At 45.1% G+C, this 27,914-nt stretch overlaps 2 protein-coding genes across 4 annotated transcripts in view; one reads left to right on the plus strand and one right to left on the minus strand.

Moving 5' to 3' along the window:
* The window catches only part of tbl1xr1a (TBL1X/Y related 1a), a 32,440-nt gene extending 5,178 nt beyond the window's left edge, over nucleotides 1–27,262 (minus strand). Inside the window, exons 1-7 of one of the 3 annotated variants that reach the window (XM_076011567.1) lie at nucleotides 26,889–27,256; nucleotides 10,450–10,530; nucleotides 2,659–2,760; nucleotides 1,791–1,936; nucleotides 1,003–1,228; nucleotides 756–888; nucleotides 500–641 (exon numbers count right to left, since the gene is read on the minus strand). In XM_076011567.1, coding sequence (XP_075867682.1) covers nucleotides 500–641; nucleotides 756–888; nucleotides 1,003–1,228; nucleotides 1,791–1,936; nucleotides 2,659–2,716 — 705 coding nt within the window. In that variant the 5' untranslated portion in view covers nucleotides 2,717–2,760; nucleotides 10,450–10,530; nucleotides 26,889–27,256. Of the gene's footprint in view, nucleotides 1–499; nucleotides 642–755; nucleotides 1,229–1,790; nucleotides 1,937–2,658; nucleotides 2,761–10,449; nucleotides 10,531–26,888 lie in introns of all 3 variants that reach the window. The other 2 variants (XM_076050622.1, XM_076051432.1) reach the window with 2 other exon arrangements.
* LOC142884522 (4-trimethylaminobutyraldehyde dehydrogenase-like) overlaps nucleotides 1–27,914 on the plus strand; it is a 273,088-nt gene that overhangs the window by 66,138 nt on the left and 179,036 nt on the right. The window lies entirely within an intron of this gene.

Genomic DNA, 27,914 nt, shown 5'->3' on the forward strand with positions numbered 1-27,914 from the left:
CACAGAAGAAACACAAACACAAACACACACACACACACTCAGATACACACACACACACACACACACACACTAAAAAGAACACGGCAACACGTTTCCTCTTGAAAATTTCTCTGCTGCCCGCTGAGCTCCACGTGTTTGATGAAGGTGATTCAACCTTCAGGGTGACTGGTGTGTGACTGTGTTTAAGCGTGTGTGTGTGTGTGTGTGTGTGTGTGTGTGTGTGTGTGTGTGTGACTGTGTTTAAGCGTGTGTGTGTGTGTGTGTGTGTGTTTAAGCGTGTGTGTGTGTGTCTGACTGTGTTTAAGCGTGTGTGTGTGTGTGTGTGTTTGTGTGTTTAAGCGCGTGTGTGTGTGTGTGTGTGTGTGTGTGTGTGTGTGTGACTGTGTTTAAGCGTGTGTGTGTGTGTGTGTGTGTGTGTGTGTGTGTGTGTGTGTGACTGTGTTTAAGCGTGTGTGTGTGTGTGTGTGTGTGTGTGCGTGCGTCTCTCTCGCTCTCTTACATTCCAGTCTAGTGAGGTGACATCTTTGTTGCTGGGGACGTCCTGTCCTCCTTCCCGTATGCAGTGTCTGAGGACCAGCTGCGTGGAGCTGCTGGTGCTGTTCTCACTCAGGTTCCAGATACGAGCCGTCGAGTCGCCCGACCTGCACACGCAGGCGTAAACCATGAGCGTTTCTTTTCTGGGAGATTTGTGTCTTGCGGCGACAGCAGGTGAGACAGACAGGAAGCAAGGTGGACAGGAAGTGAGGCGCACTCACCCCGAGGCCAGCAGGTCGCTAACGGGGTTCCAGGCACAGATGAAGACCTCGGACTCGTGGCCCCTCAGCACCATGGCTTTGTTCTGAGGGATCTCCACGTCTCCGTCCACCTCCATCAGGTCGGCGTGGTTGTCTGGAGGGGGCAGGGGGGGAGGGGCGAGAGGAGGGAAAACAACAACAACAACAACAACAGTGAGACATGTCACATGACTGGCCCAGACAAGCATCGCGGCACACGGCGACTCACTAGCTAAGGCGTGGGCTCCATTCTCCTCCCCGTTGGCCGTGTTCTCTCCGTTCTTGGCGTTGCTGGCGATGGCGCCCCCGCTGGCCGGAGCCGGCGCCGAGGCGGCGGCCTGCTGCTGGGCCATCTTGTCCCGGTAGGCCTGCTGCCTGGTCTGGACCACGTCGGGCATCACGGCGTCGATGAGCGACAGGGACTCGATGGGCCGGCCGTCGAACAGCGTCCCATCCTGGACGGACAGACGGACGGTTAGGATGGAGGTGTCGGGAGGAAAATCAAAGAGGAGGAGAGGGTTAGGAGGAGGAAGAGGAAAAGGAAAAGAGGAGGAGGGAAAGAGGAAGAAGATGAGGAGGAAGAGCAGGAGGAGGGGAGCAGAAAGAGGAGCAGGAGGAGAAAGAGGAAAAGAGGAGGAGGAAGAGGATGAGGGGGAGGGGTAGGAAGAGGGAGACGAAAAAGGAGGAAGAGGAGGAGGAAGAGAAGGAAAAGGTGGAGGAAGAGTCTGAGGTTTTAGACCTTGTGGTGACTTCAGTCAGAGTTCAAACTTCAAACTCTTTTTTCCAAACGCTCTTATATTCATGCAGCCGCCTGGCTCTGACCAAACAGCAGCTCTCTTGGCGCCGTCGCTCACCTCTTTAGCAGCAGCTACGCTAGCAGTTAGTTCCTGCATTTCATCTGCCGTCTTTTGGTGTCTTTCTAAGAGCAGCTCTGCGACACGTAGCTGCCCAACACACTGGAGAAATACACTGGAGACCGGAGCCGAGTTCGAGGTTTGAAGGTCAAAGGTCACTGACCTCGTTGATGCTGACTTCGGCCTCCACGTACTGCAGGCCCTTCTGGATGATGCTGATGAGGGCAGCAGGGGGAACCAGAGCTCCATTGATGTTGGACTGGCTGATGTGACTCTCTATGCCGAAGGTGAAGGCCGAATGGGAGAACCCTGTGATGACGACAACAGCAACACACTTCAGCCGGCCGTCGCAACAAGTCCACTTTTAATTGAATCCTGCCGAGCGCTAATGAGTCCCGAGGTGCAGCTCTGGGCTTTAAGCAGCGCTCCCTGTCCTCCTCCAACATCAAACAACACCATCTATGGCTGCGGCTCCACTGTGGAGGCACTCTGAGCCACGCGTCTGTTCATCACGACACACCGTCAAGACGACACAGAACCAGCAGAGGGATGCTTTTCTTTTTTCTTTTTAAAGAGATAGAATTAAACCGGCAAACTGTAAACTAAAGAAGAACAACCATGGCTCGGCTTGATAATAATTAAGCCAAAAATAATAATAATAACATTGGGGAAATTTGCATAATTATAGCAGTATTTACAGTGCAAAGAGTACTTAAAAAGAAATAAAGAAAATAAAATATATATACAAATTATTTACATAACTGAAACATTGTCAAAAAATGTGTTGTGTTGTAATAGTGTTTACACATGAGCATTTTATTACACCTGTAGTGAAATGTAAGTGGTTGATTTATTGTGTGCAATAATAACCTATTATTATAGGAAATAATGATAAGAAACCAAAATGGCCATTGTTACTTTAGCAGCAAGAAATGGGATGAATGAGGGGGCTGGGTGGTGTGTGTGTGTGTGTGTGTGTGTGTGTGTGTGTGTGTGTGTGTGTGTGTGTGTGTGTGTGTGTGTGTGTGTACCTGACTCCTGTAGGTATCTGTAGACCAGGAAATTGACCTCATCACTGCTAATGCTCATCTTTGTTCCCGTTACACCATGAGGTCAGCACACACACACCTAGCCTGGAAGAGCAGAAGGAGGGGGGGGGGGGGTGAGTGGAGAAACACACCAGTAGCTGCTGATCAACAGTAAAAAAAACAGTCAGACAGGCTCCCCAGAATGTGAGCGGAGTCAGTCGGAGATGGGCTTGAACGGCTGTTAGGAACAGTGGTGACGCAAACTGTCAGGGAGGAAGATTGATTGTTGTGTTTGAACCGCAGCCAGCAGGTGGCAGAATTTGCTGGGAGTCCACACAAAGGGCAACAAGGCATCAGGAAGTTGTATTGTTGGTTCAGTGTGATCTGAGAACGTGTGGCCCTGTTATTGTCTAAACACCTCCAGGAAGCTCCTCCTCCTCCTCCTCCTCTCCCTCCTCCTCCTGCACCCCCCCCCCCCCCCTCCACCTCCTCCTCCTGCACCTCCTCCTCACAGAGTTTTTTTCGCTGCTGGAATGTTTGCGATTAAAACAAAGCAAAGTGCAGGTTGAGGAACAGCAGTCAGTCGGACGGACAGGAAGTTGGCGAGAAGCCAAAATACTCTGATTGGCTACTGTGCAGTGTCAGCACCGCCCCCCCGCTGACACCACTGGGTGGTGCGAGAACAACGTTCCAGGACTGCGACACCCGATACCAGCCTCTACCACTAGGTGTCAGTGGGGACTCAGCTGGACTGTCGTAAAAATTATAAAAAAAATAAAAAATAAACACACAACAAAAAACTCCAACAACCCATGTGTTGCGTTTTTTTGGGGTTTTTTTTCATTGTTACACCAAGAATCCAACAATTTAAGCTCAACGTGATAAATGACAAACCAATGGAATAAAATGAAATAAATGTTGACGGTGAAACCTTCGGGTTTTGCAAGTTAGCAATTCCATTCATTAAAAACTACACAACCTGTCCGTTTTGAAAAATGGACAACGACCTTGCCGGGGCAGGAAGTTGGATGTTTAAATTTGCACAGCACAACAATGGGCCTGACCTTTGACCCGCCGCGTTGCTCCGAATCAAGACTTTGTGTCGATGTCGGCAAAAATGTTTCACAGCGAGATCATTTCCTGCCATCCAGTGTGACAATACAGAAGTAATTAAAGCAGATTGGAACCATTTATAGGAACCGGGGGAACGGGTTTCTGCGGCAACACACACACACACACACACAAAACTACACACGTGGAGGTTTTCACTTGCATCGAGTCCAAACATGTCAGACGAGCAGGATGGGCTGAGTTAGCATTGGTCACTACATCTCCCACCTATGAAACACCGGCACCCATGCACTCACTGGCCACTCCTTCTTTCCAGATTGGACCAATCCTCGGTAAGTAGTTGCCTCCAAATAGGAAACTAAAATATTTAATACAAATAAGGAAATCAAACACAAGCCAATAAACACCTCAGTCATCAGGATGGCAGGGGAGGAGGCGGAGCTGCTGATACGTCAATGCACAGGAACCTATGGAAATTATAAATAAGGCTGTGAGTTAAATTTGATTTAATCAAAACTATAAATAACGTTGCAAGTTGAAAGATAAAATCCTCTTTCTTGTTGAGTGAAAAGACACAAACGTGGCCCTGAGCACCATTAACCCAGAGAACAATGCATCTGGTGGTCTGTAGTCTGGTCTGAACAACACTGGACAGCAGCAAGTTTCCTATGCTGAAAAAGGTAAAAAAAAAAAAAAAAAAAAAAAGTAAATAAATAAATAAATAAATAAAACAAAATAACAATATAATAGTAAAAACAATGATATTCATAAAAAGGCTGCTGGTGGTTAAAAAAGTGTTCCAATCAATGCACCCTTCCAGCGGGACACAGTGGAAGCAGCTGCTGCTGCTGCTGGAACCTGCAGACTGTTGAGTCACTGACGGCCGAGACCCTCGACTCAAATCCCAGCTGACAGCCGCCGCTGCCCCGGGGGAAGCCGCCAGTTTGTAAACAGAGCGGCCGCAGTTCTCACGGTCGCCACCGCACCGCAGCGGCGCTGTGGGGCCGTCTGGGAGCAGCCTCATCTTGTGTTGACAGTGTGAGCGAGCGAGAGGGAGGGGAGAGGGAGGGAGGGAGCCGAGTGGGGGATGGGCGAGCAGGAGGGAATCTCTGTCTGCGTCTCTCCACCCCCCCCGCCCCCATCTCCTCCTCCTCCCCTCCCCCTCCCTCCCTGTGCAGCAGCTCTCTGTAATGCGACCAGCCGCACTGAGAGACACAAAGAGTGAAATTGAAAGCGGCGGCCGTAATAGGAATCTCACCGGCCAATCTGTGGAATTGCATCAGGAGGTGTCACAGGCTCCGCCCCCCTCATCTTACGAAAAAAAAAAAAAAAATCAGTATCCCCAAACAACGTCCGCTCTGTCAACACGAGAATGTTGGCCGTTCACACAGAAAAAAATTATACAAACAAATTCCCCCAAAAATTCCTAATATGTTTTATCAAATAGCAGCAGCCCAAACAAAGATTGCCCGCTAAACCTGTTCCCGTGCTGCTCTTCTCTGATTGACAGAGGGGTGGGGCAACACGCTGCTCAGCATATTGTCACCTGGAAGTGTGTAAAAGCTCTGAAGCTGCTGTGGAAAACAGGGGGGGAAAAAAACCTTTCTAATGGAAAAACTTCACTGACGGGAAAAACCCCAAAGTTTATAGTTTATAAATCGCATTTCTCAGAACAACGTCTGAGTGCAAACTGGGACACAGAATTGACGCGGATGAGTCAAATTATTGCTAACTGTGGGTCGCCAGAAAGTTCAAACCGCCAGTCTCTGCTCTTGCGTGAATCTACTTGCACAGCATGCGCGTTTCAATAAAGTTTTGTGACTCGCTGAAACGTACCAAATACCGTTGTTTGCCGTTGTGTACGGAACCGAACAGGGCATACCGAACAGTTCGGTAAAATACCAAATATTGTTGCATCCCTATCACGCGTGTATACTGCTTTGTGTTGAATCACAAAAACCACAAAAATAGCAACTTCCAGCTCCATCCGAAGGGAACTCCGGGTCACCGCCTGAGACCACTGAGGTAACTCGCACTGAGGATAAGCTGCTGAATAAAATGAAGCAAAAAATGATTAAAATAAATAAATAAATAAATAAAATAATAATAATAATAATAATAATAATAATAATAATAATAATAATAATAATAATAATAACATGAATTCTAGCCGCAGTTAAACACCCCCAGCAACACGCCGCCAACAGGGTTGGGCATTATTTGAATTCAAACAAGTCCAGTTCTGATTCCAACTTCCTCATTTCAGTTCCGGTTCCCATCGGTTCTTGGATTTTGATCAAAAAAAGGTTTCGAAACGACAAATTGAAATTTTAACATTTGAACGATTCCAGGAGAATTGGAACGTTTTTCCCAGGTGCAATGGATGCTCGACGCTAGCCGACAACCTCCCTGACAAAGATGTCGTGCAACTCTCAACTGTCATCCTGGTGCTCGCCGCTGTCCACCACGGCCGAGGCTCACTGACGCCACCTGGAGGTGACGAACTACTTCCTCTACATGTTTAAACCTTTAAATACTGAATTTCGTGCAGAGCAAACATCATAAGATCCACGGAACCGGTCGACCCCATGATCTACAGCTCCAGGGGGAAAAAACACCAACTTGTCTCTTCACTAACGGGAGGAGCCTCTCGTTGACCTCTGACGAAAACTGCAGACATTCACCGCGCTGACTGAAGTCAAACGTGGCTGTGAAAGTCACCGCAGGGTCACTGCAGGATGGCAGCTCCACACTGATCTTCCTGCGTCTCGTTTACTCTCGACTTCCTCCTCAGCTGCGACGAGAGCGGCTCAGCCTTGCGGGTTTCAGGTTCTCTGATCTCAGCATCCGGACACTGGAGAGCTGAAGCGCCACGACAGCAGCAGCAGTGGCGGCGGCCTCACTCGCTGCAGGTGGAACCCACTGTCAGTTCCTCGATGAATCGATGCAGTATTCCACAGATCATTCGATTACCAAAATATTCAATCATTTTCAGAAAGTAGCACCAAACAGGCCCGGCAGAGCTGAGGAGGAACGACACAGCTTCTATTTCTTGTGTTCTCCTGCACTGGAAGCCGGCCAGCCACCACATCCTCACACACACACACACACACACACACACACACACACACACACACACACACACACACACACACACGCACAGACACGAAAACACACACGATGCATCTACATGATGCTAGACAAAATAAGTATTAGCTCCTACAGCCCAGAACCTTATGTCCTGAGAAACTCTGCTTTCACTTCTGATAAAATCCAGTCAGAACACTTTGGTAAAATCACCACTGCTTCATCGTTGTGGCCTCCCATTGGCTAATATCGGGGATTTCCTGGTTACAATTCCGATTGGTTCAACGCTGGCCGTCGGTGCCCGAAGAGCGACGAGATCATGAAATCAGCGCCGCCTCATCGGGGAGCAACAGATTGTGTGGATGAGCCTGGCTCCGCCCCGGTTGAACCTGCTCCCGGCAGCGGGTCGGTGAAACGGTTCTGAGAACCAGCATCACTTCTACAACCTCTGCGCTCTGTGGCAGAGGGACAGAGGGACAGCGCTGAGAAGGAGGTTGGGTTTGTTGTCTTGATGTTAAAGGTCCAGTATGCAAAAGAAACAGCGCTCTATCACTCACCCTCCCTGTCCTGAGCCTGCCAGTCAACTACGACGGCCTCCGCAGATAATCCTGGATACCTCATCCACCTTCTTCTTCTTCTTCTTCTTCTTCTTCTTCCAGGCTTCCTCAGAAATACGGCGGTGCAAGATGGCAGCTAACTGGGTGCAACACCATTGATCTATGGATATGCTTGTAGATGAATAAGAACCGCTCTAAGGGTAGGAAAATCAAATGACTTTTATTGTGTTGTGAGAATACACTTTTATTCATGTCTTTATTTAAGGGCAGTACATGAAGCTTTTACCAATAAAGGAATCCTAAATTAAATTTTACACACTGGACCTTTCGCTGAACTTCTGATTGCCTGCAGCCAAACACACTGACCACACAACTCGACAACGCACAATCAGCGTGCAGCCTGCAGTGCTGTCCAGTAATGGGAAAGAGTCCCTCGTGCACAACAACCAGGTAGGGCTGGGTACCATTCAGAATGTTTTGATGTCCGATGCCAATTTTGAAACCGGTTCTAGCCTGACAAACAAGGTGACAACCAAGTTCTTCATCTGAGGGCCCCGGGTGGGCCTGAGCTCGAGGAACCTGCAGACTGAGGAACACTCGTGTGTCAGTCTGGGGCTGCACTTGAAGCCGAAGTCCTCCTGCCTCCACTGGTCTTCCACACAGGAGGTCCTCGTTATTACAAACCCCTGCATGTCAGCACGCCCGCCTGTTTGATGGTAGTAAACTGCTGATCCCTCGCCGCTCACCACCACCGCACTCCCCGGCCCCGACACACACACACACACACACACACACACACACACACACACACACACACACACACACACACACACACACACACACACACACACACAAACAACCAGACGAGGGGCGGCTATTTTCAGCGTGGCAGCTGAGCCGCAGACAAACAGGATGAGCCAATTTATCAGCGGCTGAGAGCATTAAGGCGAGCGAGCGTGGACAGGTGTGAGGTGAGCTAGCATGGGCTGGGGGAGGTGGGGAGGAGGAGCTGGAAGAGGTGGGAGGAGCCAGAACCCCATCTAACCATAACACAAACTCCACTAGCAAAAAAAAATGTGCACACACACAAAGAAGAATTTTTAACACACACACACACACATGCGCACAGCAAGTTGGTTCCAGAAAAAAAAGCACCTGCAGAAGTGCATCTCTAGAAAACAAGGAGCTCCTTTCTCACATCTGTATTAATAAAACAACAATACGTATCCATAAAAAAAGACAATCTGCAGCGATGGCCTCCAAAGACCTTCTTCAGTCCGGGAGACACTCAACACTCTGCAGACCTCCTACTGAAGGCAGCAGAGTGTTTCAGATGCTCCTGGAAGTCGGCGTGAAATATAAAACAATAAAATAAAATACATCGAAGGACAAAGCGACCTGCAACAAGGTCGACTTCCACCTCCCACCTCACAGCTCAGACTCGAAGTGGCTGTTTAGCATCAAACTAACCAAAAAAACCTTAAGTAGTGCTTTGTGCGCAAACAAACAAACTATATGAGCTAAATGAACGAATAATTCAAAGGTCTTCTTTGACCTTATTCACCTCCATTCTGACCTTGACCCAGAGGGGAAGGAGGTCACGGCACAACAACTGTTTTGCGGCGTCAAAGCAGTTCTGACCTCAAACAGACTTTACTGTCATTGTACAATGACATTTCGTTTGGTAGTCTTCGACCAGGACCATGTAGACACACGACAGGACGAAAAGCTGAGAGTACCAAGTCGCTGCGTCTACATGCGCCGCCATTAGCATTGTGACCAAACTACAGGTGGAGTTCTGTGGAACAGCCGAGTGGAACTCCGGAAACGCAAATGAACGGAATGGAACGTTTGCTTGTGTCTTTATTCTAGTCCAAAAGAGTTTTTTGTTTTTTGTTTTTTGTTTTTAACTGGGAACAACAGCTTTAAGTAGGAACAACAAAATTACAATTCACAGAAACAGCAGAACTAGATGAATCAACAGTAGCGCCGCAGAGAACCGGACAGTCGACGCAACACAACGGTGTAACAAAAGCCCTTTGAAACCAGGAGGAAGGATGTGTCCCCTGTAAACAGGTAGTGCTTCCTCTCCAAGAATAAAACACCAAAACAGTGAGGAGGTGGAGGGTTACCGCGCACGGCCGCCCACTCACTCTCCTTCCACTGGAGGAACCCAGTTCAACTGTAAACACGTCAAATATTCATAGTCATCCATCACGGCTGCACATATTTTCATGTTATAAAGACTTTATGGTCAATTAAGTGCATGTGCAGGACATAGAGGGGAAGTGGGACCACCAGGCTGAGGATTGAAGTTTTAACATGCAACTGCATTTTAAAGGTCCAGTGTGTAATGTTTGGATTGATTTATGGTTTTTATATTGGTAAATGGTCAATATACTGGCCATAAATACATAAATAAGTGTATAATCGCAGTACAACACAAGTCATTTGGTCTCCTAGCCTTAGAACGGTTCTATTTACATATAAAAATATACATATAGATCAAGGGTCTTGCTCCCAGTTAGCTGCCATCTTGCACCGCCATATTTCTAAGGAAGCCTCTTGTGGACAATCCCGGTAATTTCATAATTGAGGTGACTGCTCGCATCTTCAGAAAAACCAACAAAGAAGAAGGTGGACGAGGTATCCAGGTTTGGGTGCGCAGGCCACTGTAGCTCCCTGGCAAGCTCAGGACGTGGAGGGAGAGTAAAAGAGCGCTGCAATTTAAAATGTAACCACTTGAAATCGTTGTTCCTTCTTCATAATCTCCAAACATTACACACTTAACCTTCAACACTGCCCCGCCGCTCTCATCATGAACTTCAAAAACACTTACACATCCCTGCAGCTGCACAAATAAAGAAGCAGCAACCCGACACCGGCAGAGGAATATTTATTGTGTATACATGGCCGCGAAGATCCAGGCCAGCCCTGTGTGCATGTAAACATCACATCAGACGAACGTGATGAACAGTCGGGCTGATGATGACGATGATCACCGCATGGCCGAAAGACAACGTGAAGGCGGCGGTTGATGAGAAAGTGAAAAGAAATGTTAGTGAAGAGCACTACTCACCACAGTCAGTAAGGCTGTATGCAGCAGCAGTCTGTTGAGAGACGACCTCAGGGGGCCTCAGAGCATGAGTGGGGCCGCAACCTGTAACAAACAACAGAGACATTCAAGTCAAGACTGCAGGAGAGACAGTGGAGCTGCGGATTGATTACGTTGGTATTTTTTGATAAATGAAGATCAATTAAAGGTCAAGTGTGTAATATTTGGCTTGATTCATGATTTTCATATTTGTAAAAGCTTAACATACTGCCCATAAGTATATGAATAAAAATGTATACTTGCAATAAAAGTATACTACAGTAAAAGTACTTTGGTTTTCCATCCCTTGGTTCTCATATTGCAATAAGGGTCTTGCGCCCAGTTAGCTGCCATCTTGCACTGCCATATTTCTAAGGAAGCCTGGTGTGGACAATGTCAGTGTTTCGTATTTAGGATGAATGCTCTCGTATTTAAACAAACAAACAAACGAAGAAGAAGATGGATGAGGTATCCAGGTTTGGCTGCGCAGCCCACCGGAGCTCCCTGGCAAGCTCAGGGCAGGGGGGATGCAAGACGCTGCCATCAAAAATTCAATGACTATTGTCACTTTTTCTTCTTCAAAATCTCCAAATATGACACACTTAATCTTCAAAGGTGAAAAAAAATGAAACAAAAGCATGAAACGTTCCAATCACTGTTGGATAAATCTGGTGACTCTCACCTTATTTTCACCTTCAGGGGAAAATGAGGTGATTTGTCGCACAAAGGCTTTGTTCATTGCCAAGTTTGATACAAACTCACAACTGGTGAGCACAAAAACCTACGACAACCATCAGGCTGTTTTTCGTTTGTTTTGTTCTTCTGTTGTTGTTTTAATTAACTTAACGTAAAACGCCGAGTGTGTACGTAGTAATATGTCCTTACAAGCAGGACTGAGCCGGGAGCAATAAGAGGACCAGAGAGCACGCATATGAAGTCAGACTGCCCTCTACTGGACAAGACTCCGGGAACACTCGTAAAAAGATATGAAACACATCTTTTCTTCATAAAATATTGCCGCAATTTCAACTGTTTTGGCCTTCAGACAAGCTTCACGTTGGGGAAAAAAAACACAAAGTTGTGGATTAAGAGCTTAACGCTGGGCTGTAATCTTTCGACGACTGCACTTTCTTAACGTACGAACAATGGCTAATCCACTTTTTTTGTCGACGGGGGGGTTGACTGGCAACTTCTAACACTAACGGATCACGGCTGTATCCGACCCTGTGCAATGGTGGAGGGTTCGGGTGTCACAGAAACGCGACAACCTGAGGGGCTAAAACTGTGTTGCCTGAGCCCATCAGCTCCCAACTACTCTGCTCAGCGCTGCTTTGAACACAAATATTATCCAAAGGAGGTGAAGAGGAAACAAAAAACGTGACCCGGCGGACAAAGCGACCGCTCCCGGGACCTTGAAATACACAAACTGATGCTGTGCGCATCATCCAAGGATTGAAATGACAAACCACACTGATCACAGCCACTCAGCGTTGTGATGCAGTTACACAATTCTGCGGTAATTATTCCGTTTGCCGAGTGAGAGGGCACCACAGTGAAAGTGGGTTGCGTAACGCCGCCGAGCGCTCGGAATCACACAACACTATCAATTCTCCTCCCGCTCTCTGGCGGGCTCGCCGCTTCCTTCCCCCCCCCCCACTCACTCCTCCTCGCTCCCCTCCACTCTCCCACTCCTGACCCTGATTTCCCTCTGAAGCCGCTCCCACTCTGCACGCCGTGTTTCTGGTGGTGCCGCTGGCGACGGTGGTGGTGGTGCAGCAGCAGAGGGAGATAGTGTTACCACATCGAAGAGGGAGGGGAGGGGAGGCAGGGGGATGGGAAGGCGAGGGGGTGGGGGGGGGAGCAGCTGGGTGGGGCCAGAGAAAGACTTGCGCTAGTGGCAGTGAAGGTTGCAGATCGCTCACTTGGAGGACGAAGAGCGAAGGGCACAACGCGGCTGCCGAGGTGGGAAACTGGGAAGTCTTTGATTTTATGGCCGACGGTGAAAGTCACGACTGTTCTGGAACTGTCGGTCCAGACCAGACCAGTGGGGGCACTACAGCCGTGACCAATATGGATCAATGAAAAAAAAAATGAAAATCCCATTTACTGCCGCAGACTGAGATAGGTTGAAAACAGATGGAACCATTCCAAAGTTGCGCTTTTTTTTTTTTTTTTTTGCCGTAATAGAATAAAGTGTAATTGTACATCCACTACAATAGATGGCAGCGGTGCTCTTATTGTTAGAGTGTTAGCTCCACGTGTAGGGTTTTTTTACGCACCAGGCATGCGCGCACACAGCACAGAGCAGGAGATATCAAGTGCAGTGAACAAACCCCCGAGACAACATGAAAAAATATTTAACGGGGATGAATAGAAAGGCGGAGAGAGACGGACATAATGAGACAAGCGAAAGTCTCCCGAAAGCTAAGACCAGGAAATATGACGAAGCGTATGTAGCACTTGGCTTCACTGTGACGACAGAAGGAGACAAGGAAAAGGAAAGACGTCTCCTACCGAGTAAACGCGGACTGTGTTTACTCTGTCTAAAAACGTTGGCAGCGGACAGCATGAAGCCAAATGAATGAAGGCGCCACTTACAGACAGTGCACCCCAATCACGCTGATAATCCGCTTGAGTTTTTTTCAGCAAAAACGTGGCGGACGATCATCCCACTTTGTGAATGCTACTTCAGTAAGCCAGCGAGCACTGTTGGCATCATATAAGGTGGCGTACCAAATTGCTCAGTGCAAAAAAAAAACAACCACGCCATAGCAGAGGAGCTGATACTGCCTGCAGCATCAGACATGGTCTCTGTCACGCTGGATGACGCAAGTGCTCCAAAAATAAAAACCATCCCTCTGTCGTTTGAAGTTTAAATGAGGATTCAAGTTTTTGGGAATATCTGGCAAACTGACGCACTTTAAATCTGTTACAGATTGAAGAACAATGTTAATAAAGTTATTTGTTGTCAATAGATCTACGTTTTCTTTATTGTTAATAAGGAATCAATGTTGTACAGAGGTGTACCTTTAACAATTTTATAGACAAATTATACTATTTATAGTTCGAGGCAGAGAGTGAGGGCTGGGGGGAGGAGCGCGAAATGTTTTCTTCTTCCAAAGGGGGCATAACAGAAAATAATTGAGGAGCAATGTGCTAATGGTACAAGAGAAATCCGTCCAAAGTCAAATGCCAAGCAGCACACTCATCAGCCACTAGGGGCATCGGCTGCACCCAACGTGACAGTGAGAATAAGTCAGCAGAAAAGTGTGTTTTCTCTGCAAGATGTCGGCTGGGTCGTCAACTGATGAATTAAAATGAATTTTTATTTATTAATGTTTTTATTAGAGGCAGCGTGTCAGAGTTGCAGCTGTTTCAGAGTGAGTTGTGACGTCAAATCCAAGAATGTTATACTTGCGAATTCAACAAATTCTTAGGTCCTCTTTTCACATTACACAGTTGCACCACTTTCATCCATTTGCTGGACAACAACAACAAGAATAACTTACATATAACAGCAACACAAACAGGAAAGTCGTCTTCCTTTATTGTCTGCTGGTCCCTCACCATGCACTGCAACAACTGGCAGACTGTTCCTTTAAAACAGGGGTGGGCAAACTTTTTGACTTGTGGGCTGCAATGGATTGGAGCAGATTGGAGTTTTGGTGACCCACCTTTTAGGAGGAAAAAATATATCAAGGGATATGTAGAAAACGTGCTATAATATCAAGCGTTAGAACAAAATATGTGTCTGTATTTATCTCTTTATTGAAATGACTCTTAAAACACAGAAAAGATGATGAAATACAGTTATTTTATGACTTACTTCCTATTAAATTAGTGTCTTTAAATTCAGATGGCCGGATTAAAAAGCTGAACGGGCCGCATATGGCCCCCGGGCCGTAGTTTGCCCACACCAGCTTTTAAGGTTTCAGAACCACTCACTGTCCTCAACAGCAATACAGCAGTTTTTTCTTTTCATAAATGCAGCGTGTGATGAAGAACATGTAAACACACCACGGACCTATGAGAAGACGAGTCTCATTTTATCTCGGTGGTCGCAGCAGACGAGCTTCAACCGAGTCGCAAAGTCGTGTTTTCTCAGACGTCGCCCAGCTTACCGATAAATACACCCACTCTCTGGGCCACACTGACCTTGCAACCAATCAGACAGTTCAACAACCGCAGAGCGCCGCCGGACCTGAACACACCTCGGCTGGACCAATCGGGGGGCTTCAACCCAGCTGGGGTCTGATGTCACCACTCAGTTCCATGATTAGAAAACGTCACTCGTCAATAAGCAGAGGACTCGGTGAGGAGAGATGAGGAGGGACGTCAGCGAAGGTGAAAGCAGTGACACTGGATTTAAAAGGAGCGTCAGGAGTCAGGAGTTTAGCAGTTTAAACATCTGTTTTATAGAGCAAGTGTGAACCGGGTCTGACCCAGCCGCTCAGAACCAACTGGAATATGAGGAGGAGGGAGGAAAATCCATCTCCTCAGACACAGAGCTGGTGCGGTACACAAAGTAAAAAAGACAAAATAAATTAAATACAATTTATTGAGGCAAACACTCTGATGCCCACACAGCCTTGAGTTGGGGAAATGTGAGAATTCTCCATAATTGCTCTGCTGCTCTGGAGGAAGAGCGAGATTCTGGGGAATAAAAGAAAGACGAAAGAACTTTGTGTTGTTTGCTTTTAATAAAGCAAAAAGGCTGGAAGCATGTCGAGACCAAACAGACACCACCTGCTCAACACTGGCTGCAGCGTCTGAGCCTTAATCCCACTAAAGCCTGACTTTTAAAACAAGAGTTTGGTCCAACTGAACTCGAATTACAGCCATTCTTCATGCCAATCTAAAAGTCCTTACACACTGCACACAACACGCCCTCTCAACATTTTTAGCAATACAATAAGCAGAATACACATGTCCACTATAAACTAAGGCACTAGGCATACAAAAGTCATTACTTTAATTTAACGGCTGCAACACCTCACTCAAGAACAATATTTGTTGTACCCAAAGACTTCTATTCTTTTTATTTTTATTTTTTAATTCGACCATCACCAGAACATCATCACTTGAGGATGGAGTCGACTCCATGGTTTCTCCTTCGGCGCAAAAGAAAGAGCCCCAAACTTTATCCGCTAAGAAAGATATGCATATTTGCATCGCACTTGGTGAGTATAGAAAAAAATTGCCCGTGAAAAATTCACATTTTTGCATCACTTCGTCTATTGTCCGTTCTGTAAGGACCTTTAGATGTAATATAATGAATGGGGGGTGCGTCGATTCCGATACCAGTGTCAGGTATCTGTACCGATACCAGTGTCAGGTATCGGTACCGATACCGGGATTGAATACTAGTACTCGTAAAATACATGCCGATACCACTATAACCATTACCAGTTACATGTGTATGTATACAACAATTTTGTTTAATTTGTGTTTGTACTGAGGTGAAACTTGTTGTTGGCCTTATTAAGTACTTGGTATCGGTATTGGTGAGACCGAAACACACTAGTACTCGTAAGAAAAAAGTGGTATTGTTGTATCCCTAATAATGAACCTATCGGGACCTTTGAGCTTCCTGTGTCTGTGATCAGCGACAAACACGAACAACAGCCACAACATGACGGGTAACAACAGCAGGAAAAAACTACGGGAAACTACAGCACTAGCACTGAACCTAGCGGGAAACTACAGCGAACCAAAGGTTGAGTGGGCCTCCATCTCCAGAACAGGCTGGTTCATTCGCTCCTGGATTCGTCGACAACGACAGTGATTTTTTGGGGGGAGAGGGTGGTTTGTTTTTCCTGAAGGTAAGCACAAGTCTTACATGTCGACACTTGAAATGAGGCTGACACCAATAGGAGCTCAGCTCTTCCCCTTGAGCTTTGAACCCGAAGTCCCACAATTCTAGGAGTCCAACTCACACTGTAGTTGGACTTCCGGATCACCAACATAACCAAACAACAAAGACAACCAGGCTCAATAGTTCTTTATCAGATTCTAGGACTTCCATCAATTCTGAACTCCAATAATCCAGAAATCCAACAATATGGATGTCCAACAATACCGAATTCCAACAATCTAAAAGTCCAACAAGTCCTTAGACTAGGCTTAGACTTGTTGGATTTCTAGATCAATACGACAAGCCAATACAGACAACAACGGCCGGTTGACACCGGATGTGGAAGCGCCACGAAGCGGAAACCACTTCCTTTTGGCACCCAAAGACAAACAACCACAGAGTTCAGATCAAACTCTTGATCTACATGACACCATTTAAACAGCCTTTAAACAGGGAAACTGGACCAAGTCCAGTGTAGTCCAGTCCAGTCCACTGCAGTCCTGAGCTGCGCTGTCGTCGGTATAAACAACAAAAAAAAACAATGTCAATAAAGCAACATCGTTAATTTTAAGAAAAAGAGGTGATGTAATAGCTGTGTAAACTGTTGAAATCTGCATTATTGTCTTGAAGGCAAAAAAGACAACTTGTCATGTCGCATCGTGGCTAACAATCATCGCTAAGCAACACAACTTTCAGCAGTAGCCCATTGAGTTTTTATGGGGCACTAAAGGGTGATAACACAACAATCAAATCCCGTCAAGATTGGATTGCTGTGATTGGATGAGAGGCGTTCAATGGTTACTGAAGTTTAAAGAATCATCATTTATTAATAAATCAAAAATTAAATCTCTTTAATTCACGCAAAACCAAACAGGTGCTGCTTCGAAAACCGGGGGGGGGGGGGGGGTTCATCATGAAATCAGTGTGAGTGACAACGATCCACATCACATGTGTGTGTGTGTGTGTGTGTGTGTGTGTGTGTGTGTGTGTGTGTGTGTGTGTGTGTGTGTGTATACATGTAGGGCTGCAACGAAAGGTTCTTACACACCGGGAGCAATTTCGCTAGGCGAATAATTGGCGTTTTTTTTTTTTAAACCTATTGAAGTCAATGGAACCGTAGACACCGGCAGCGAATGTTCACGGACCGAAAAGGCGACAGTTATTTTTTCCGCTTGAGGCGAATATTTCGAAGACAGAAAGGCGAATGTTGGACCTCTGACCAATCAAAATGATGTTGGATGGTCGATGACGTCACATCATAATGTCACTAATGTTCTCTCCCTCTGCAAATGTGTGGCCAGTTGACGGAGCAGTCCTCCAAATTGTCCAACGGACGTTCTACTGGGCCACATTTGAGCTCCTGGATGGTGGTGTTGAACTCACCATCGACTCTTATCTTGGCATTTTTTTAAGCCGTGGTGTAGACGGCGGTGGTTCATTTTATGCACGTAAAACCAGAATTTTCCCCCTCGTGAAATATTTGCCAAACATTTCTTGCAAATAGCAGGCGAAATGTCTTCTTCAGACAAAGCAAAGTAGTCCAACACAATCGGCGCAATGTTTGTAGTCACACACACGCTGGGGAAGTTTACGTCAGGCTCGCAGCGCACAAGACTTTTTTTCCTAGGAGGTTTTGCCTCCATGCCCCAATTACGGCACAGGTAGGGCGTCCGTGGAGAAAGGGAGCGTTTGATTTGCTCACCCCAACCCTACTACAGCACAGCACTGGCAATCTACTCAATCTTGACCGGAGCGTTTATATTGGAATGTTGGAGCTATTTTTAATAATATCGGATTTATCGGTATGACGTCATCATTCCTAATATCGGCACGATATTCATCAGTCCGATATTCATCGTGCACCCCTTCATTTTCACCACCTATTTTGGACTTCTGATTAACCTGACTTTCTCAAATCTTCACACCTGTGTTATACAGTAGTACTCTGACAGCATACGTTTTTAAACAAATATATCAAAATAATGATACACAAAGCATTTATCAGTAACATAGTTACTGATATTTTTCAACGTAAAATATCATAGGTATATTAATATACGATTTAAAGGTCACATGCAATGTTTATCACAGTAAAATAACAGATTTCTTACTACTTAAATGTCAAATTAATGTGCTCCAAATAACAGTTGATAAGTGATAAGTGAAAGAGTGTTACAATTCAATTCAATTCAATTCATTCACTAATTATTGCCGTAAAGTACTGACAAGCGAAAAAAAAATGTATTACGTTCTTGTGTCATAAATAAGCAAGTCATTTAGAAGATAGCTACAAAATATCTATCTTTAATGTTATTTGTTATATTATTGTATTACTACTGTATTGTACTGTATTATATACAGCTACTCCGGGGTGTAGCCGTTTAAGGTGTTCACGTATAGCCGTAGCGTTACCCTGGAATGCTAGGTGAGCTTTATTAGGTTTCGCACCTAAGGTGTTTCACTGCTTCATTTTCTATGAAATATTCCTAAACTTTAGAAACCTTGGGTCAGAGCTTTCAAGCCTTTTCAGAAAAGACGTATTTTTGCAGAATGTAAACAATGAGTGACACTGCCACCCTCAGCACTCAGTACTGCACTGCAGGTACAAATGACCATGTAGCGGCCAGAGTGTGATTTTATTATTTAGTTAATTTAGTTAGAGTTACAACAACACAAGTTTCTACATATGTATGTGTATATACATATATATACATATATATATATATATATATATATATGCATATATATATATACATACATATACACACATATGATAACCAGCTGCCTCCAGTGGCCATGCCCCCTCCTGGTGATACTCAGAATGACGCAACTCCTCGTGTGACGTCGCCTAAACGCTGTGAGGTGGAACGACTGACCCAGTGATCTGGAAACAGGAGCGAGTCTGTTGACTGTGCAAACACACAATGTCTTGTAAGAGGGTTTAAAAAAAACAAACACAAAGGTCTGTGTTTTATGGCTGAAATACCTGAAAGTAGCATCATGGTATTACTAAAAAAAAAATGGCAAAGGGGAGGGGAGAGCGGAAGACAATTTGATATGAGCTGAATGGAATGGATCCACTCGCGGCTGTGATGCAGGGCTTTCCCAAAGGGAAAGAAAGACGGAGGATGCGGGCAACACATAATCAGCTTCAGCATCTCTAAGGAGCAGAGGCAGAAGAAGCAGAAGAAGCAGAAGAAGAAGAAGAAGAAGAAGCAGAAGAAGAAGGAGAAAAAGACGCAGAAGAAGCAGAAGAAGCGCTGCAGGCCAGTGAGTGGACTTCAAAGGTTTCTGGGTAATGAGGGGGATGGGCCACTGAGGGCAGACACACACGCATTTTGAACTTGACCCCTGTGGTGGCCACACACACACACACGTGACTGCTGGCTTAGGGCTTGAGAGTGTGTGTGTGTGTGTTTTTGCAAAGCTGAGCTGCAGACCTGCAGTGGGAGTGTTCTCCGCGGCTGCAGAGCAACAACTGGGTGGAAGGTCAGCTGGTGGTTCCTGGTTGGTTTCTGGTGTCGGCTTTGGCTGGTGCCACAATAGTGTTTCAAAAGCATTGATTTTGGGGAAAAAAAACAAAAAGGGTCCAATAAGACTTTTCCATAGTATCGATATATCGACACTCTACCTGCCTCCTTGGTTTAGACATGCGGCTCCGGCAACACACACACACTCTGCCCTGGGGAGCGAGCCAACATGCAGCAGCCTCTCCCCTCCTTCCTGGCAGAGACAGAGACACTCGCTCACACAAACACCGCTGGCTGTGTTTTTTGTTTTTTTTTTAATCGTTATTGCTCGTAATTGTAGGTATATAAGCTGCCTTAAGATGGCATGAGCAGGACCTTCGCAACCACTTTTAATATATAAACAAAACAGCAGAAGTGCTGTTTGGAGGTTCATTGGGTTTTGAGTCGGATGAACAAGGAAAGCCAAAGGACTGATATATATATGTGTATATATATATATATATATATATATATATATATATATATATATGTATATATATATACATATATATATATATATATACATATATATATATATATATATATATATATACACATAAATTGGCGTTTACTTTAACTTTAACATCACTAAAGCTAATCAACAGTAGGTTGCATATCCGCTCTACAGAGGATACAGAAATGATTCTCCGTTTTCAACACTATTGAAACGCGGGCACGTGTTGTTATTAGGGCTGCAACGATTAGTCGACGTAATCGATTACGTCAACAACATAAATCCGTCGACGCTTCGATTTTCGCGTGTTATTTCTATTGTAAATTGCTGAATGATAAAATCACACTCCAGCCACTACATGCTCTTTTGTACTTGCAGTGCTGTGCTGAGCGCTAAGGGTGGCAGTGTTGCTCGTTGTTTACATCCTGCAAAGAACAGAGAAGAAGAACGGCTTCTACTCTGAAAAGGTTTGAAAACTGCGACCCAAAGTTTCTAAAGTTTAGGAATATTTCATAGAAAATGAAGAAGCAAAACACCTTCGGTGCAAACTCTGTGACGCTCACCTAGCATTCCAAGGTAGCACTCCGGCGATACGCGAACACCTTAAATTCCACGCTTATTAGTTAATTAATCATTAGCCTATGAGCCAAGTACATAATAATTTTTTTTCGCACATTGGAAAATCACGAAGCAAGCTTGCTTAGCGAACGATTGATCGGGTTAAATGCTACTTTACGGCAGTAATGGGTGAATTACAACCCCTGTCAATATTAGCGTTTATACTGAATTGTAGCACCCTTTCACTGATCACTTGGCAACTTCGTTATTTAGGGGATATTAATTCGATATTTAAGTTGTAAGAAATCTGTTTAAGGCATTTAACTGTGGTAAACATTGCATGCAACCTTTAACTCGTGAATTAATATACCTGTGATATTTTCTGTTTAAAAATATGTTAACTATGTTGCAGATAAATGCTTTCTGTGTCATTATTTTGGTATATTTATTTAAAAATGCTGGACAGAGTACAACACAGGTGTGAAGATTTAAGCAAGTTATGTTCATCGAAGTTACAACAAATCTAAAAATAATCGACAGATTAGTCGACAACAAAAATCAGTCAGTCGCAGCCGTGGTCCCGACAGGTCAAAGAAAAGGTCAAAGAGCGATGACTTTACAATTGAAGACAAAAACACCAGCGTTTGTACAGCATGTTCCGGAAAATGTCACACAATTGTAGCCGGGGGAGAAAACTTGGGTGGAAATTTTTACCACAACCAATGGATAAAATCCCACTGAAGCTCAAATTTGTGAAGTTTGGAGTTCTGGTAATGGAAACTTGTGTTTTTGTTTTTTTGTTGTTTTTTTTTTTTTTAGAGTGGATGGAATGTGTAATTGTGTTACTGTGTTGCTGTGAGGTGTCGGTACTCAGCACAGCCCACCCAGACATCAGGACACAGTGAACCCCCCTCCATCTGAACAGCATCCGGGCCTGGATGTGGTCAAGTCAGTTCTTGAAGCCCCTCAGATTCTGGACGTGGCTCTGTGACTTTCCCACAGTCATGTGGAATGAGGTTTGACTTCCTGTAACTTTATTATTCTAACATGGTGCCTGTTTATTTTTAATGTGCGCCACTCACTGGTACACCAATTCATTAGATGATTACAGGTCCTGTGTATAGAATGTTTAAGGAGTCAGGCGGGCTTCCTTAAAAAAAATAGCGTTGCAAGCTAACTAGGAGCACGACCCTTATTGTTCTATGTATATTCTTATCTTCTTACATATATATATATTATAATATGTATTATAATATATACATACATATGAGAACTGTTCTAAAGGTAGGAAAACCAAACTACTTTTATTGTTCTGCAAGTATACACTTTTATTAATGTATTTATGTGAAGTATGGTATGTTTCAGCTTATGTCATAAATTAAGCCAAGTTTTACACACTGGGCCTTTAAATGTTCCCCCTGACCTCCACTGATAGAGGCCAGGCTCTCCTGCGTCTCCTCCTCCTCCCGTGGATCCTCCAGGCCTTCAGCCCGGAGGAAGACGAGTTCGCTCGCCACTCCTCTCTGTCTGCTCGCTCACTCGCTCACTCGCTCCCTCTCTCTCTCTCTCTCATCCTTCGCCGATTCACAGCAGTGACGAGCGCCGGGTTACATAACTGTGCTACTCCACCACGCTCTGTGGGATTTAATAAGGCCAACTAATCAATGTGCCCGGCGCAGATAACATGATTCAGCTGCCTGCTCTGTAAATAAACCATATTCTCGTGTCCCATCCGTCGCTGAGAATGAGCAGGCGAAGCTGCTGTTTACTAACCAGGGTGTGGGGCAGGGAGGGGGGGGGGGGGGGTTGATGTGGGAGGGGGATCATGCCACGACTCCAACCAGCCTTTGGTTAGAGCTTGGTGGTGTAAGGTCAATCGACGGGTGTGTTTTTCTCTGAGGGTGAGATTCAGGGTAAAGTAAAGTAAAGTGAACCTTTAAAAAATAAATGATCTTTTGTACATTACGTCATCATCATCCAGCTACAGGGAAGAGCCAGATGAACTTTGAAATTTGACCATTTATCAAACTTCGAAAGCTGCTGCGCGGTTCAAATAGCATTTTAAATCTGCTTTCCCTTCTTTAAACCTTAGATGAAAGATGGCCCACGCACTGACAACTGGGAGAGTGACACAACTTACAGAACCAACGAAACAATTGGCCGCCTGAACAATTCTTAGACGAAGACAGATTGAGGACTATGATTCACACCAACACTCAACAGACTTCAGAGAGTTCAAGATTGGGCTTCGAGTGTTAGAGGTCAGTTAGGAGTTCTCAAGAAAAGAACAGTTCAAATCTTTGCAAATACAATCTTTAGCAATGGCTTCTGCTGAATTTTCTTTTTTTTTTTGTACATGAATGTGAAGGTAAAACAAATCCTGGTCAGACATTCACATGTCGTGCATTCTCAATGACACCTACACAAATGCAGCAGAGACGTTGCTGCAACACGTCCACCACTTCTAAAGGTTAACATAAAACACGGTTTGGCACGACGGCCACCGCTGAAGCCCTGCTAGCAAAAACGCGGCCTGCAACCGTCGTGGTGGAAACGTGCAACCCACGACGACACGCTTGAGTGGATGACATTTGAAAGCGGCAAATCTTTGTAGTAGTAGTAACTCTGTTTGCTGTCGCACAATTTCACAATGTTCTCTAAAAAAAAAATCATCTGGAAACGACTGGTTCAGACGCTGCGATGGGACTCATGATGACTTGTGAGCAGGTTCCTCGCTGATGGAATGAGAAGAAACATCTGTACGCTGGTAGCAGAGAAGCTGCTGCTGCCCCCGCACAGCTGAGAGACAACATCGAAGATACTTCTTCTGGTCACTCAGTCCTTAGGGGCCGTTTACACGGTTTTCTCTGAAATCGCACGAATATTCATGCAGTTTGGCTTCGCGTATACACAAAGCCGGCATTTTCACTGAAACCGCACAGACCGAAACCGGAGTTTGAAAACTCTGCCTTGCCCGAATTTGTGTAAACGCCGAAACCGATCTTTTATGGAAATGCTGATTTCACAGTTCTTAACCCTTCCCTCCTTCCCCCCTGCAACCTGAGCGGCCGTGAGGTGCAGATAAGACCACTCATAACAACAACAACCACGTCGGGCAGCGGACTTGTTACTGCTTCAAATGATCAGCCTGCGGTCTTCCCATTAACCTCCACTAAAACAAACAGCAAACAATAGTGAACAATAACACACAGTGCTCTGTGGATTGATCGTGGATTGTGTGCAAATTGAAAATAAACACAACGGAAAAGATTTGCAAACCTCCTGTTTTACTCTTTATTTATTTTCTTTTGGTCGGGTCAGCGGACTGGGATATTGAGCTCCTGCTTCTGAAAAACACGGCGTGCTTCAGGTGTTTTTCTTCTTCTTCCGCCTTCAGGGAGTAAACTTGCAGTGCCACACCAGGCCGAGCGTAGGTACTACATCGTCTTCCTGTTTAGGAGGTTGTTTGTTTCTTTAACACGTTTTTGTGGAAACACGTTTTTTTTTCCCCCAGTGCGGTTTCAAAAATGTGCGGTTTCAAAAGAATCTGTCTCCACGTAAATGGCCCCTAAGTGATGTCATCAAATTGCTCCACTAGCAATTGTAGGTCAAAACTTTGAGAAAGAAATTCTCGTTGTGAACGTTGTGAAGCCTTGAGGAGTTCAGGTGGACGAGATGAGACCAGGATTGTCCCGTCAAAGGTTTTCACTATTTAGGCCGACTGGTGTTTAGTGAAAACTGCAAGTTATAACAGGAACAATCATGATCTGTTTCAATGACGCAGCAAAAAAAAACAACAACATCTTGGCACGGGTTCCCAATAGCATCTCAGTAGCACCGAGTCCTTCAAAGTTATTGAAATTAAACTATTCTTCTCTGGACGCAAATTTAAATAAGTAAGCTGATTAAGAGTTAAGTAAAAACAAAAACAAAAGTGACTTTGTGAAACTTAAATACGAAAAGCTCTCTTTCTCCTCTATGGAGCCGCTAGCCACAACTCAACAAATTCAAGCAACGAGTGCGAAGACAAAAACAGTGGTCAAGAGCTTCATAAAGATATTTACTGCAGATGGAACTCCAGTGTGAGCGTTTAGCAGAAACAATTCGCTGGTAGATGAGCACAAAACACAACCAGTTTCCGGATCATTCTCGCTGTCCTTGCCTGACACAGTCGACGATATAGCACCAAGAAACAAACCACACACAAGTTTTGCCTCACGTCGCATGTTGCAAGACGCACTTACACCACAAGCACAGTCAGCGTGCTGACATGCACTTCTGTTGAGCCATGCCGAATGAGGAAAATAAGATCTAACAATAAATGGTGAACTGAATAGCAATCTAAATCCATGGAAGCTCTAAAGACTCTGATCATCATCATCATCATCATCACTGAGGAATTAATGTCATAAAACATAACGTTGAGCCACAATGACACTTGGCAACAGAGGCCAAACTGAAGTCCTCTTGTTCATTTGTACCCAAACAAAGTGCATAAAGCTTGAATAAAGAGTGTTATCTATTTAAAACACACACACATAATCACATTAGAAATGAAGCTGAGCCGACTTCTCCGGGATCTTCAACAAACAAACAGCATCTTTCTTTCTTTCCATTGCTGAGGAGCCGTGGTTTTCGCGTGATAACGCAATTTCACGGCTCATAAGGACGTCTGACGAACCACTGTTTACATTACCTACTTTTTAATGGCCCAAAAACAACATTCAATTTCATATTTTTTTATGACCACACCTGGAGTATATTTACCTGGGAGGATCCGGCATTATCTCAGGCCAGGGCTTTATTACGTTAACAGTCACACCTCAGACTGTCTTTCCAAGGCCACGCTGAAGGCAACAACAAAAAAAGGTGCACATAGATAACGTTTTATCTCAGCACACCGCCAGTCTGTTAGAATCAGTTGTCCAGGTTTGAACATTAACCTGCCCACTTCCTGCCACATAATGAGAGGAAACACTTGACACTGTGCAGAGTTCAGACGACAAAATGGGCCAAGCCAGGCTAGGAAGAGGCCCTCCTAGGTATGTGTGTGTGTGTGTGTGTGTGTGTGTGTGTGTGTGGCACCTGGCTTTGAGGTACCGGGGGCACCAGCTGTACACTACAAAACTTAAATGTCAACTCAAGGGTAAAAAAAAAAAGAAGAAGAAGAAGAAAAAGAAAAGTAGCATATTACATAAGACGTGAGTCCCATTGGCTCCCATTAAATATCAGTGCACTTGATGAACTGCAACAACATTGTGTTTTCAGTGTGACATTAACTTTTGAGCCTGACATCACCACAATTTCAATTATGGAGCCAAAATATTGACCCTTCCTGCAGCCAGTTTGAAGTATTACAGGTGTATTTATCAGGAGAAGAGCAAAGTCTATATACGTAGTCAAAGTTTAAAACACACACACACACACACACACACACACACACACACACACACACACACACTGTCCAACACAGATAGAAACAGATGTGCAGTGAATAAACTTCCTTTAAAAAAAACAAAAACAAAAAAAAACAATCAATCAATCAATCAAAAAAAGGGGGGTGAAAAAGTTTTTCTGTTAAATTTACTTTCCCAACAAAACAAAAGCTTTCTTGTCACACATGAACACTGAACTGGACTGACCGACACAAATTCCATGTCTGTGTGTAAAGGTTTGAAAAAACAATATAAAAATAAATAAAAACACACTGCCATTCAAATGTCTGTGATCATTCAAAGCTGCCCATTGCAAGGAGGGAAGGAAGGAAGCGCGACACACACAAACCAACCACGCGAGCTGCCCCTACTGAACACGTGCACGGTGCGAGAAGAGTGTGCGTGCGCGCGCGCGCGCCTACTCACGCGCTGATGCTTGCCCATCCCCCACCTCGCGAGTGAGAATATGAAAATAAAAAGGCACAAAAAACGGCGCCATGACGCGCGTCGCCGAGCGACCACATTATCGAAACCTTGCGTGACGGCGACGATGTAATAATAATAAAAAATAAATAAATAAAAATAAAAAAAAAAAACCGTCGATAAACACTCACCAGAAAAGCTCCTAGCCACACAAGGGGGGCGCCTTCTCCGCCGGGCTCCTAATATGGAATCTCCTCCTCCTCCTCCTCCTCCTCCGCCTCCACCTCCTCTTCGCGCCGCCGCCGCCGCGCTGTTTTCTGCCGCTAATTAAGCCTCGGAAAGGCGCTATAACGGCCTCCAGAGCCGGCCGAGCGACGCCAGGGATCCCCAGTGAGCGACGCGCACATATATGACGGTAAAAAAAAATCCCCTGGAAGAGTGGGGCCAGAGGAGCACACAGTCGAGGGCTAAGGCAGGATTCGTGGGCTCGCTCGCTAGTAAAGAGAAAAAGAGCCAAAGCGGTTCAGCGGCAGCCAACGGCTCAGACTGAAACACACGGCAGCCTGACCCGCCATGCGAAAATGAGGCGAGGCAAAAGCAGGCAAGGCAAGGCAGGCCCGGGCTCCGTGCGCGCCGCAGGAAGCGCGCTCCGCTCACATAAACATCAAAATGGGTGTCGCATTATGGAGGAGGCACCGTGTCGTTATAGGCAGGGAATGGAGGAGGGGGGGTTCAGCAGTATTATTGTGTTTTTATGTATTTAAAAAAAAAAGAGAGCAACTATGAAGCTAAATTTTACTTTGCTTCAGTGGGATTTTAAAAATATATGATAATAGCATGGGTTATAAATTGATTGTGCAACGGGAAATCTAGCGATTTCAGAGCAAAATACACGGGTATTGTTTTTTTCAGTGACACTAATGTGTAATCAAATTTGATAAAATGTTCACATGATTTGCAATGTGATGGTTAAAAATAATGGTTTATTTCATTCACTGGATTAAGATTCTAATCATTAACCCAAAAGGTCAGTTACTGTAGCTAGTTAGCTAGCTAGGCGGGGGCCTCGTGAGAGGCTTTCTGGGCAGGCAACTAAAGTTTCATATAGTTCTTGACCGGGTTTGGTGTGTCGGTGGCACAGGTACCATCCACACATTACAATTATAGTGGAGAGAAAATACGCACACAAAAACACACAAAATACGCAGTCTTTGAGA

The sequence above is a fragment of the Nelusetta ayraudi genome, unplaced genomic scaffold, assembly GCF_046127955.1.
Source record: "Nelusetta ayraudi isolate G7.1 ecotype Tasmania unplaced genomic scaffold, CSIRO-AGI_Nayr_v1 ptg000001l, whole genome shotgun sequence".
Lineage (NCBI taxonomy): Eukaryota > Metazoa > Chordata > Actinopteri > Tetraodontiformes > Monacanthidae > Nelusetta > Nelusetta ayraudi.